At 53.6% G+C, this 13,928-nt stretch overlaps 1 protein-coding gene across 1 annotated transcript in view; it reads right to left on the reverse strand.

The window, feature by feature from the left end:
* The window catches only part of CDH23 (cadherin related 23), a 466,374-nt gene that overhangs the window by 387,847 nt on the left and 64,599 nt on the right, over positions 1-13,928 (reverse strand). The window contains exons 3-4 of the mRNA XM_059054180.2: positions 9,891-9,962; positions 4,433-4,510 (exon numbers count right to left, since the gene is read on the reverse strand). Of these exons, the coding sequence (XP_058910163.1) occupies positions 4,433-4,510; positions 9,891-9,957 (145 nt within the window). The 5' untranslated portion in view covers positions 9,958-9,962. The remainder of the gene's footprint in view (positions 1-4,432; positions 4,511-9,890; positions 9,963-13,928) is intronic.

The following is a 13,928-nucleotide window of genomic DNA, read 5'->3' on the forward strand; positions in this document are numbered from 1 at the left end:
GGGCCAAGAGGTCCTGGAGAAGTGGAGGAACAGGCAAAGGAGACTGAGAAAGCACAGCCAGAGGTGATGTCCTGGAGGAAATAAGGATAACTGCGGGAAGGCCACAAGGCCTGAGGATTAACAGCCAGCTTTAGCCACAGGGAGATGGTCGGTGGTCTTGACGTGAGCAATATTGGTGGAGTGTTTGGAGTGGATTGGGGAGGGCGGTCGGAGACAGCATCCTTGTACCCTGTCCCTCATCCTACAGGTGCCATGAGGCCATTCGCTGCCGACAGCCAGGGCCGAGGTGTGGGCTATGCCAACCAGCCTGACCAGGCATCAAGTCTTCACTGTGAGCTTGCTCTGCCCCGCCCAGGCCGGGCTCTGCCGCCAGTGACTGAGGTTCACATCTGGAGAAGACAAACAGGGACAAGGGGGGCCCGGATGTTAACAGGCCAGGGGAAGGCAGAGCTACTTAATGGCTTCATTTGGCTTCTGTCTTTTCCAGCTGGGAGATGGTCTACAAAAAGAACATCACGCAGAGGGAACTGGAAGCTGAGACAGGAGGAGATAGAGATGGAACATGCAGCCTCTGCACGGGATTTCAGATGGCTGGGCCGTGCCCTCCCATTCCTCTCCCCAGCACGTGGTCACTGGCCCGTGGTCGGAAACTGAGGCAAGAGCATGAAAAATGGAAAGGCTCAGAAGGTTTGGGGTGAATGAAAGTCCCAATCTCTAACCCAGGAGAGCACACTCACAGAAACTACATTCTGATAGAGCCTGTAATCAAACTCTACTTTCCATTCTTAAAAGGAATTTAAAAACAAATTAAAACACTTAGGACACTGCCTCAAGCACTCAGTAAACATTGTTAGTATAATAATATATATTATATATATATATATATATATATATATAGTATATCATATGTTATGTTATCATTATTATTCTGTAAGGCTCCAGTGGTCAAAATTAGGTTCAGTGGGTAGTAGTTGCAGGGACAGGTTTCATAGTAACATTAAGAAGACGTTTTCATTCCCAGAACTGTCCCCACAGCACAGAAATGAGCAGCCTGTAAGATCGTGAGTTCCCCTTCATTAGGGGTCCAAGCAGAAGCCGGATAATCTGTCCCAGAGCTGGAAGTTTGGTCTGCCCGCAGCTCTGACCTCCTTCTCTGGTAAGCTGACATTTTCAGACTATTTTGGTCTCTGGCTCTAGCCACTGGTACCAACCACTCCACTCACCTGTGTGCTTGTCTGTCCCCCTTGCAATCCCGTGGCTGGTATGACAGTCCAACCAGCCATCCCTGGGACACACATAAATTCTCTTTTGTGTAACAACAAAGCATTCTAGGTGTGGAAGTTTTGGAGTTAACGGTAGTGTATGTATACAGCCCAACAATCCAGAAGGGAGACTATTCCATCCCATTTTACAGTTTGGAGCACTGAGATTCAGAGAGCAAAGGGTTAGTGAGAGGCAAGCCTCAAAGTCAAGTCTCTAGGCCAGCCCATTCCACATGGCAGGCAAAGGGCCAGTCTCCTTGACAAGCTGTTTCCACCCTTACCCTTACCCTGGCCACTGCTGGTCAGAGGTCTGCACCCTGCTTTGCCCACCTGAGTCCATATGCATCTTCTGAATGGCCCAGGGCAAGCAGGTGACAGCACTCAGTGGAGGTTTCCAGGGCTGTGTTATCTGAGGGCCCAGAGATGTGACACCCTGGGCTAGCAGGGCTGCCCCAGCTCAAGGCCACTGGGTTCATCTTTCCAGTGCCCTCTCATTGGTGAGATGGGGAGATAGAGGCCCAGAGAGGGGAGGCACTGTGCCCAACGCCACACAGCAAGGAACAGAAACTGGGCTCATAACTTTCAAGGCAGAGCTGTGCTGCCCCATCCTGATGCAAAAGGAAGGGAGGAGGCCAGGAGGGTGCGGTCCAGCTCAACTCTGGTCCCTGCTCAGACAGATGAACAGAGCTGTCTTCCAGCTCACTGAACCCTCTTCATTCCTGCGGCCTCCCAGAGCCAGGGATCAATCCGCACTGCATCAGACGCCCGCGCCCGGCCCCCCGCGCTGTGACTGCCAAACACAGCCATAATGGGGCTGAGTCCTGGGAGTTACTCCTGGAGGCCAGCTGATGCCCGCCTTTGCAAAAGACAATCAAGAGCCAGAGCCAAAGGTAACGGGAGCAAGGCCTGCTGGAGGGCTCTCTGGGGGCGTCCAGGCCAGGGCGTATCATTACCAGCACTGGCCGAGCAATAGCCACCCCTCCTAACCCCATCACCCTCCCGGCAGCACAGGCCTCTGAGAACCCCGCACTCAGGGCGGAGCGGGGCAATGCAGGGCCACAGATGGGGTGACGGGGCTGGCGCCGCTCATCTGAGGAGGCCTTCGCCTCTCCCTGCCAGCAGCCCGGCTCAGTGAGTGGCTGGCCACACCTCTGCCTCAGGGGCCTGCCTGTCCCAGATATAGTGCCTCCACCACAAAGGAATCTCCAGGAGGATGAGGTTCAAACAGACGCTTATAAAAATCAGCCACATGAAATAGTGTGTGAAGCAATGGAAAGGACCCATTCAGGACTCTGCTCAAGAGCCACCACCTCCCCCTAACCTCTCCTGCTTCCTCCTGCTCTGCCCTGCCCCCAGAGGCTCGACCCGTCCCCCTTCAATCCCCACTGGGGCTTAACCAGACAGCCGACCTAGCCTCTAGTACCCGTGATGCTGACTTCTTTATCCCTCGGTCGAATTCCTCTCTGAATCCACAGCACCCAGGCCTGGCACAGGGGTTACCCCATCTATATCTGATAAACTGATGAATGAACTGGAAAGAGCAGAACCCCTAGTGGTGATAAACGCTGCTAACATTCATCTCTTACGGATCCACAGGCACTGGGCACCTCTCTGCTGGCTCCGCACCAGCCCCATACCAGGTCTGGGCCTGCGGAGGAGCCAGGAAGAATCTAGGAGCCCACAAACACCACCCCCTGACCCAACTCAGAAGGGAGGAACCAGCTCAGCAGGGTCCCCAAGGGACTGCCAGCCATCCTCTCCACCCCTCAGAAGGTGAGCTAAGCCTCTGGAAGAACATTCTAGAGAGGCAATCTGCCTCCTTCCTGGACACTTCAAACACCCAGATGCCCAAACACCAATCCCCAAATCCAGCCTCACAATGCTGATGCGTGGGGCTGCTAAGCATCAAAAGAGTGGCCACTTTCTACACAGTGGGTCCCCACAGACCTAGACACAGAGTGTCACTGGGCCATGGGGACAATCCCCACAATACTCAGAATACCTGCTGTGCCCAGCACCTACCCACAAAAAAAGGAAGAGTGGAAGGAAAGACCTCTGCAGGGGGCTTCTCATGTGGCCCTGCAAACAGGAGGGGAGAATCTGGGGCCCACTAAGGCTCCCCCGCTTCAAGCAGAGATTTTCTTTGAAGAATTTTGCATCTATGTTTGGTTTTACATATATGAAAGAGTGCTTTAAATGACCTATTAGTTAAGTATCTTCACAGCCCTCCCCTCTCCAAGCCGTCCTGCTTCATTTTCAAGTATAAGTGATGCTCCAGAAAGATGCACCATGCTGGCTGCTGATGCATGCTGCTTCTGGCACACAGCCCCACCCTGATACGCATGAAGCAGGCAGACCTGAGTGTAAGAAGCCCCAGATTACAAGCACTTTCTCTAAAATGACACGGACAAGAATGAGAGGACACAAGAGGGAGTGCTGGTGGAGGTGAGTGGCACCTCCTGGCGTTGTTTTCCTGTGTGCTCTCAAGAACTAGTGCCTTCCCATCAGCACAGCTGCAAGATGGGTTTGTTCAATTCAACCCCATTTCCTGAGAAGCTTCAGGGTCCCTAGAGCTGAGCTAAGGCCATGGGGCTATGCGTGCCGACCTCCAGCTGCAGGTGTAGGAGCCAGGCCCTTGGGAGGGGCTCGTGAGGATAGACCTGGCTGATGAGGTGACTCAAGCTGGGGGCGGGTGGTGAGAAGCAGGCACCAGGATGCTCGTGATCACTTCCTAGATAATTTTTTTTCTAATGACAAAAAAACAGGCATACTCAGTGCAGAAAACTCAGTAATCACGGAAAAGTACAAAAGGCTACAAAACAAACTCTACAAGAGCTTTCATCTTCAAATTTTCACAAGGAAGAGGAACGAGGCATTTCATAGGACAAAATTAGTGCAGAAGTGAAAGTCAAGCAACTTGGGCTCAATGTGATAAACTCTTTGACACCGAGAACTCCTCTCTTTTGGAACAGGCCACCACAGGAAGTAGTGAGTGTCCCATTCCTGGAGGCAACCAAGCAGAGGTCACACAAACACCCATCCGGGACCCCATGGAAGAGTTTCCAATAACAGGGGGAAGATCAGCTCAATCTCTAAGATCCCTTTCACTTGTGGGAAAGGAGCCCACCTCACACCACCCAGCCTGCCCACCAGCCCTTGCGCCAACTCACCCACAGGCGTATCCTCGCTGATCAGCAGGTATGTATCAAAGAAATGGTTGGTGAAGAAGGGCAGTCGGTTCACCTGGCCTGGAAGTTAGAGGACAAGAGCATCAGTCAAGTACCCTCGTGCCAGCTCCATGTGTTCTGCAAGGGGCACAGAGTAGGGGCTCCAGTGGGCACTGAACCTGCATCCAGTGCTGCGGCCACCTTTCCAGGACCTTGGCAGCTCACTGTTCTGCCTCGAGGCAAATGGGGAGTAACGCCAGTAGGCCGGCAGAAGGCTGTCAGGTCGTTCGCTCAGTGAGGCCACGCGCCACGTGTGGCTATTGAGATCTGGTCCACACTAGGATGTGCTGAAGTGTAAAATACACACAGAATTTTGAAGATGTTGTACGAAAAAGTGGGTGTGAAATATCTCATTCATCTTTTATATTGATGATGTGGAAATGATAAGATTGTAGCTATACTGGATTAAGTCAAATACATTATTAAAATGAGTTTCACCTGTTTCTGTTCTAATGTACCTCTTAGAAAATTTAAGACCACACATGTGGCTCACACTGTATTTCTATCGGGCCTCCCAGCTGTAGATAGACTGGAAGCTTGGCAAGGACAAGGGCTGTCTGCTGTGTTAAGCGCTGCAACCCTGGTGCCCAGAACAGGACTTGGCACTTAGAAGGCCCTCAGCAGCTATTTGTCGTGTGAAAGAATGGCCAGCAGATGCCATGTGATTAATAACAATAATAACAACAACAACAATAATAATAGCTACCATCTATGGAACCCTCCTCTGTACCAGCCGCTTATACCATCTCCATCAATCCTCATGGTCCAACATGTGCTGTCACATCCGCCTTTTACTATTGAGGAAAATGAGGCATTGAGGGGGTAACTAGTAACTTGCCCAGGGTCACAATCTAGTAAGTGTGGCATGGGCCGTACTGGAACCCAGACCTGGAAGCCTGTGCAGGTAACCCTGTACCACTCTGTGGCAGCCTCAGGTTGGGGGCTGGCTCTGGAAGGGGACAGTGTGATACTGTCATGGGCTGAGGAATTTCACATCTATGAAGAGTCCCCCATATCACAAGTCCCTCACACAAAGCCTCCCCAAGGCTGGCTTCCGCTGTCCCCTGAGTAACCCCCCAGAGGCCTTCGGTAGTATGGTATAATATGAAATACATTTGGTCTCTGCCCCCAGTTCCTGGCACAGAGCTTTCAGGAAGGGGCTGATCACTGGAAAGATCAAGTGATTAGATGGGGAACTTTTAGCCCACCTCCAACCTCTAGGGAGGGGAGGGGAGCTGGAGATTTCCAATATTTGATGAGCTCCCAAGTTGGTGAACACATCCATGTGCTGGGAGGATGGCACACCTGGAGAGGCATGGAAGCTCCACCTGACCCCCCCCCATAGCTTGCCCTGTGCATCTCTTCCATCTGGCTGTTCCTGAGTTGTATCCTTTATATTCAACCAGTAAACGTAAGTAAAGTATTTCCCTGAGTTCTGTGAGTCATTCTAGCTAACTGAACCTGAGAAAGGGTAGTAGGAAGCCTTGATTTATAGCCAGTTGGTCAGAAGTACAGGTGGTCTGGGACTCACCACTAGCATCTAAAGTAGAGCTGAACCCTTAAATCTGTGGAATCTGGCACTAACTCTGGGTAGATAGCATCAGAATTGAATTGAATTGTTGGACACACAGTCAGTGTCTGGAGAGTTGGAGAACTGGTTGTTGGTATTGGAAAACACCCCAGAAGGAGGCAAATGAGGGCACTTCCCCCTCTGCCCCTACCAACCAGGGATGGGGGGCTGGTCGGTCTCACGTGGGGCCGACGTCGTGCAGCACACACGTAAGCAGCTCCTGCTGGGTCTTCCAGGGGCCCTGAACATGGGTGGGCCGCAGCCCACCCCTCCCTCATTTCTGCTGACCTGGCTCCTTCAGCGCTTGGGCCAGGCTCAAGAACACAGAGGCTAGTACTTCTCTCATTGCTGGAGACCTCCTAGTGGGGAGCAGGCAGAACTAATGGAATCTCCACCCCCACCCCCTCTGCTCAGGCACCCAAGCTGATGTCATTTCTGGTTCTGCAAGCACTGTAGCCTCTCTCTCCCCTCCTGGCCAGGACTGCTGGCCCTTTTGCCTTCACTTGCCAAATTCCTATTTATCCTTCAAGTTTTGCCTTAGATGTCCCTTCTTCCAGGAAGCCCTCCCTGACCACAACAACTACACATATGCACTCACCCACACCCTTCCACCCTCTCATATGAGGAACCTGGGGCTCCTCGCACACACAAGAGCCTCAGAAAGAGGCCAGTGGTCAAGGGCTTCACCTTTGTTTGCAGTCTCCCTGTGCCTCTTTCTAGTCATATGACTTCCCCATGCCTCAGTTTACTCAGGTATAAAATAGCGATAACAATAGGACTTACTTCTTGGCTGTGTTGAGGACTAAATGAGATTACATACATAAAGCACTTAGTGCCGTGCTCCCGCACACAGCAAGCACTCGATAAATGGTAGCTATTATTAATATTGGCATTGATGACAGTGCTGCCTGCTCAGCCAGAGGGGGAGGCTTTGGATCCCTGCTGGGGGCCTTGGGCTCCCTTACAGAAAGCAGCTGAGCCAGGGTAGAAGGCTCAGGGGTGACCAGGGAATTCGTCATGGGCTCAGGCTGGGGCAGTGGGAGGGAAACCAGCCAGAAAAAATGTCACCTGCAGCAGCATCGTTCGTTTTCAAATTTTGTTTTACAGGACCTGCCGATAATCAGCCACTGAGAGCTCTGCACGGGTGGTTGCGCAGAGCCTCAGGGACGTACATCGCCTGCCACATACCAAGCAGGACCGTGATCTGGGAACAGGCTCCCACCCTAGGAAGCCCAGTGGCCTTGGGCTGCCAGTGGGGACTGGGAGGGTGATGGGAAGGTGGGAAAGGGGGGTGCCCACAGGTCGCCTGTTCTCTTAAAAGACACTTTTAAGGCATGAAGGCTGTGTCCTCCAGAGACAAACTGCTGCCACAGGAGCTTTGAGGACTCCGGCCACGTGGGAACATGAGTGCCCGTGCGAGGGGAGGGGACAACGGGCGACTTCTGTGAAGGAACGAGAGTCCAGCTGCCCGCACCCACGATGCACCCCTCTGTCCCCGCCCCACACATGCTCATTCCCTGCTTTGGCACCTACTGTTTGTTCTGCCCTGGACGCCTTCTCCCCGCATCCCTGGCCCACTCACGCTTATCCTTTCCTACAAAGTAGATGTGGGTCCACCAGCTTTAAATATTTATTTCAAACACCCAAACAAGAATCAAGCTTTTAACCACCACAGGCCTGAGGGGAAAAGGGAAAGGGGGAGGCTCACAGAGAAGGCAGATTCGAGCTGTGGTGCTGGATGACAGGCCTTCCACACGCGGCGAGGAAGGGAAAGATCCTGGAAGGAAGCAAAGCTGGGAAGATGTGGAGGAGCGGAGCCGTCAAGGCATGCGATGTGGGAAGGACAAGGCATCCACCAGACCGGGAAGCACGGACTTCACTCAGAACCGTGGCATGGGACAGGGGATTCCTCTTAGGGCTTGAAGGACGCTGGCAAGTGGCAGAGCCTGGACTGGAACCAGGAAAGCCCAACCCCAGCCCAGGCCCACCTGTCCAGGACTCTGAAGGCACAATGGTTCTCAGTGAGGTCCATGCTGGGCACAGCCCTAGACCCCGCCCCCAACTCATGACAGGGAAGGTGCACAAAGCAGCGACCAGGGGTGAGGCCTTGTATGCCCTGCCACTCGCTACTGTGTGGCCTGGGCGAATCACTCTACCTCTCTGGCCACCATTTCCCAGCCTCAAGATGACGACACAAAGCCCTCACTGCCCTCGCACCCTGCCTCCCTGTCAGAGGTGTCCTGTGCACAGCATCCCTGTTATGATGGCTGCTGCAATCTGGATGCATGAGCCGCCTGTGATCTAGAGAGCTCAAGGGGAGACTGCACCTCTTCTAGGAAGGCAGCCAAGTTGTTAGCACCTGTTATATTTCTTTTTAATGGGGAGGGCGGGGGAGGGCATGAGTGTCCAAGGTCACAGAGTCCCTGAGGAGTCTGAGGACACCAATAAGCAAACCCAGAGGGTCAGAGCTGAGGGTCTCAGGTGCCCCTCACTGAGCCCTCCCCGAACGGGGCAGAGGGGAGCGGGAGGACAGAGATCTGGATCGAGGCCTAACTGGGCCCTGCTTTGTATGACCCTGCACCAGTTGCTTCTCCAGGTGTCAAGTTTCTTCTTTGTAAAGTGGGCCAGGAGTGGAAAGAGGGTCTGAGACCCCTTCTGGCTCTGCCCCTGAGAGTCTTTGAGGCTGTGCCATAATCCTGCGCTGCTTGGATGGGAGTGAGCTCCCCATCACAGGGGCATTCCAGCAGAGATCCCTCCCAGCATGGAAGCCAGAGGAGGGGACCTTCAAGGGACTCTCGGGCAGCAGGATGCCAGCAGCAGTCCACCGAGCATGAAGCTCTGGTTTCCTCCAGAGGCTCCCGGCTCCCTGGAGTGAGAGAAGGAGCCGACGCCCCTCAGGAATATGTTTGCCTGTGTCGCCAGGCACGCCCTGCCCATAGCTCTTCCCTGAGGACACTCTGGTCCCGCGGGACACCGAGCCAGCTGTGCCTGCTGTCCTGGCCTTCCTTCGTGCACACCAGAGCTGCTTTGCTCCCGCTGTCCACGAGAGGCAAATGCCCAGGCCTTTCCTGGCCTCCTCTGTGTGCACTAAAGCTGGCACTGACCTGGCAGCTGCAAGGCCAGGGGAAGGAGGGCTGGTCCCCTCTGCAGAGAAGAAAGACTCCTGGCAGCCACACCCTCTCTCAGGCTACTTCCTCCTCCAGGATTCCCTTCTTCCCTTTCCCCGCTTTAAAACGACTTCTCAGTCTTCAGAGCCCAGATGAAACATCTCCCTTCTGGCTGGGTCTCTCCTGTGCCTGCAAGTTCAATTAATCTTTTCTTCTGATGGGCTTCTCTGGAGCTCTGTACATCCTTTATTACCACTTTATCTACCCTGCTTAGAGCAATCCTATCTGTGTCTTTCTCCCTGGCGAGCCCCTGAGCACCCGAGAATGTCATTTCTTCCATACCCCCGGAGTTGGACATAGTAGGGCACACAGTGTCACACAGTAGGTGCTCAAAAGGCAGCTGTGAAATGGACTAGAACTGGGGCCAGTCCCCGCATCCCAGAAGAAGGACAGTTCATGGTCATAGATGCCTCCCCTTAGAGCTCAAGTATTTCTCAAGGCTCCTCCCCTTCCCTCATGTGTCCCAGGCCCTGGGGATGGCTGGTATTTTCAGCCCTGTGAGGGCTGCAGAAGCAACTGAGGCCCAGAAAGGGAAGTGAGCGTCCAGTCACACACACAGCAAGGCAGGGTCTTGAGAGTCCCAGAGCACAAACGTCAACCACACACCGTCCAGCCCGGCCTCCCATGCTCACTGTGGGGAGACAAGGTGGAGGATGGAACTTACCACAGCATCCAGAGATCAGCACAGAAAGCCAGACGACGAGGCAGCTGGAAGCAACGTGGCACCTCATGGCTCCTGGGGACAAAAGGAGGGGAGGATGAGAAAAGTCCTATTGGAGAGCCTGCTCTTGCAGGCTGTGCAGCACTGCCTCACCCCTGCAGCTCAGGGAGAATTGGGCCTGAGAAGGGAGGGGAGAGAATCAGTGCAGACAGTGGGGGGCGGGGCACATGGGGAAGAAGAGAGGGTCTGTACCCTGGGGTTCTGTCATCGTCCAGTGCTGAGAGTGGTGTGGCACGACTGGGCTGAGGGCATGGGCAACAGTCCCCTCTGTGCCCTCCTGGAGGCTGACTGCACGGCTTGTGGGCAGGGCTCAGGGGGCACAGGGAGGGGCTTCTGCCTCTGTCCCCCAGGACAGCATCCCCCAAGGGTGGTGGAACCTGCTTAGTGGGGACAGAGTTAGGAGGTGGGTGTTGAGCAGGAAGACAGGGGTCTCAGAGCGGGTCGGCAGCTGCCCCCCCACCCCAGCCAAAGTGCCCAATGAACATGTCTTTTCCTGTTTTTATATCTGCAGTATCATCTCATAACCTTGGGTATGAAAGGAGCCCCCGGGCCACGGTGTCCAAAGAGGCACAGAGAAGGGAGGTAAACTGATCAGGTCCCCCCAGCAAGTCTGTGGAAAGCTGGAGCCGGACTTTTCTCTCTAGCTAATCTCTAGAGAGAGCTGGGGTCCAGCTGCCAGAGGCTCAGCAAAGCAAGCTCCCATCTCTAAGTGCAGTGGGGCGGGGGTAGGGGGTGGGCGGCAGGAGGGCTGCTCCCTCCCATCGCGGCCGTGGCCTGCTCGGGCCCCATTACAGCAGGGCCACAGCCCTCTGGTTCCTTCTTACGCCTGCAACGGCTCCAGAGCAGGCCTCCCTGGAGACCAGCAGTGACACCGGGAGGGGCCCACGTTCCTCAGCTGGGGATCCCTGCCTTCCGCTGAACAGTCAGCCCCGTTAATGCTGTCTCACCTCCGTGTCTCAGCTCACGGCCCACTCACCTCTGCACCCCCACGGCCTAGCCAAGGGCCCACACATCCTCCTTCAGGGAGCACCTACTGTGCACCTCGCCGGGGAGGCATTATCCTCCCCGGTTCACAAGGTGGGGTCTGAAGGCCGAGAGCCATTAAACAATTTGCTCAGAGACCCCCCAACTAGTGAGTGGTGGGGTCAGCATCAGGACCCAAGTTGACATGCCACCTCCCTCATCAATCAATAATCAGGAAAGTCTTGGGGAGGAGAAGCGAGCCGAAGAAAAGGGTTTTGTGGAGAGACTTCACATCTCTGCAAGACCTCGGGGCAAGGGCTTCAGAAAGGGCCTAGGGCTCAGATCTCTTGGTTCCGGACCTGGAGCCGAGTCCCTCTCGCAGCCCAGTGCCAAGTGGAGGATGGATCCTGTCCCACACCACACGTAATGGCCCACGGTGACCTCGTGTTTTCCTTGAATACTATACTTAAAATGTTCTAATTACCAAGTATGAAACACTGATGTGGGAAATAAAAGATTCTAAGATGTCACGTAATAAAAGACAAATGCCCATCATATCCCTATATTTCCACCCCCTTGCGTTTCTAGAGGTCAGCAGCCTATCACAGGGGCAGGCAGGGCATATACATGAGGAGACTCCAGTGGTGGGAATGATGGCCATTTGGAGGCCAACACTCTGTCCAAAAGAAGCAGCTGTTGATGTATTTCAGCCAAGAGGGAATGTGGGTGCAGTGTGCCCAGAGCTGCTGATTTTTCTCAATGGAAAGCTGGAAATTTGGCTTTTACTATGAATTCAATTTTTAAATGTTGGCAAATAAGTCCATTTTCATGAGCCAAACATGACCTGTCTGATGGCCAGAGAGGGCAGCTTGGGCCTGGTGCACATCCTACGAGGCCCTGCTCCACACCCAAGCAGGTACGTTCACATTACAAATGCGTACGAGTGGTGTGGTTGCTGTTTCTCTTTAGGATGATGAAGTCACCCTCTACACAACAGAAACTCACTTTTCTCATGTCATAATAATTCACAGACAACCCTCCAGGTCCACACTGCCACATCCACTTCCTTCATTTTCAGAGCTAGATAACAGTTCATGGTATGGATGTTTCATCATGGAGACAAACATCCCCTATTGTTGGGTATCTGAGTGTTTCCAGGTTCTTGCCACAAGGGCAATGTCACCGTGGACATCTCTCTGCATGTAACTGTGTTGGGACTTTGCTCCCAATCTTGGTTCTCCAACAGTAGCATTAATGGGCCAATTAAATACGACACAGAGCACGTATGTAAACTTTTCTTAGCCACTGTCATATTACCTTCTGTAAAGACTGTGGCAATTCCCACTCCATCTAGAAGTGTATGAGAGGGCCTCTGTGCCCACCTGGAAGTGATCCCTCTTTTAAATGGCTGCCAATTGGAAGCACGAAAAATGGAATGGCCTTGTTGTTTTAATTTGCATTTCCCTAACTACCAGTGAGGTTGAGCATGACACCTCTTTCTAAATGTTCAAACCACTTTCCATCTGTTATCTTGCATTAGCCTACCGTATGCTGCAAAGAAGCTAGCCAGCATCACAAGCATTATCCCTGATTTACAAGTGGAGAAACCAAGGCACAGAGCAATTAAGTGACACTCTGCCATCTCACAGTGAGTGAGTGTCTTTTATTTATTTATTTATTTATTTGTGGTACGCGGGCCTCTCACTGCTGTGGCCTCTCCCATTGCGGAGCACAGGCTCCGGACGCACAGGCTCAGCAGCCATGGCTCACGGGCCCAGCAGCTCCGCGGCACGTGGGATCCTCCCGGACCGGGGCACGAACCCGCGTCCCCTGCATCGGCAGGCGGACCCTCAACCACTGCGCCACCAGGGAAGCCCTGTGAGTGTCTTTTAAAAAAATCTCCAGCCCTCTGCCTTTGGAAACCAGCTGTTATGAGAATTAAACAACATATGCTAAGAAGATCATCCACAAATAGCTGGGAGTGCACACCATTCTGCTGGGTGCTGTAGGAAGTTTGCAGCGGAAGAAAGGAAGGAAGAAAATGAACACTTACTAGGCAACTCCCACAAGCCTGGGATTTTCACAGGTATGACTTTATTCAACCTTCCCAAATATCTCTAAAATGTAGATATTATTGTCCCCATTTTACAGATGAGGAAATTAAGGCTCAGAGAGGTCACCTAGGATTGGACCTGAGTCCCACGCTATTTCCATCACACCATGCTGCTGTCCACCCCCACCCTGCCCACCCCGTTTCCTAATCTATGAAAGGGGAAGGCGTGGCCCCTCCCTCAGGGAGGACAATACACAACACAATAGACACAGGATGAATGTGACACAAAGAAGTGAGCATGTGTGCACAACACACACGAGTGCATGATGCACCTCACTTTCCACGAGCTGGGTCAGGCTCTGATGCTGCTGGGCACACTGTCCCCATCCTCTCTCCTGAGATGCCTGTTTCCCCTTCAGAGGCACTCACACTGCCTCAGTGCCCCGCTTCTGTCAGTCAGGGGCAGCCAAACACAGGCCTCACTTGACAGGACTGGCAGAGGCCCCACCTCTGGAGCATCCAACAGCAGGAACAATCTTTGTTCCATCCTGACTCTCCATCCTTGCCTTGGGGCAAGGTGGCACAGACGCTAGGTCGAGGGGACGCGGGCTCCAAAGGGTGAAGCAGAGGAGGCAGGACAAAGTGGGTCCATCCTACTACTGGGTTTTCCCGGAGATCCCAGATCTTATTCTTCCTCTGGTCCCTTTGGCCAAGAGGAGGAAAGCAAGGTCCAGAGAGAACAGAGGCTAGTGGCAAAATGGGAAGAGGCCCCTGGGCCCCAACCTCCGGGTCAGGTGTTGCGATACATGCTGCCTTTGCCTGCTGGCGCTCCCTAGGTGCTGGGGCTGCAGCGAGTGGCATGGGTCCCCCGGGATTGCCTGACCTTGCTCCACCCTGTGAAACAGCTGTTCCCCCAGCCTCCCGGCCTTCCCACCGCCCGGCCAGCAGAGCTGCATGGCCTTCTC

The sequence above is a fragment of the Kogia breviceps genome, chromosome 2 (genome assembly GCF_026419965.1).
Source record: "Kogia breviceps isolate mKogBre1 chromosome 2, mKogBre1 haplotype 1, whole genome shotgun sequence".
NCBI classification, from domain to species: Eukaryota; Metazoa; Chordata; class Mammalia; order Artiodactyla; family Physeteridae; genus Kogia; species Kogia breviceps.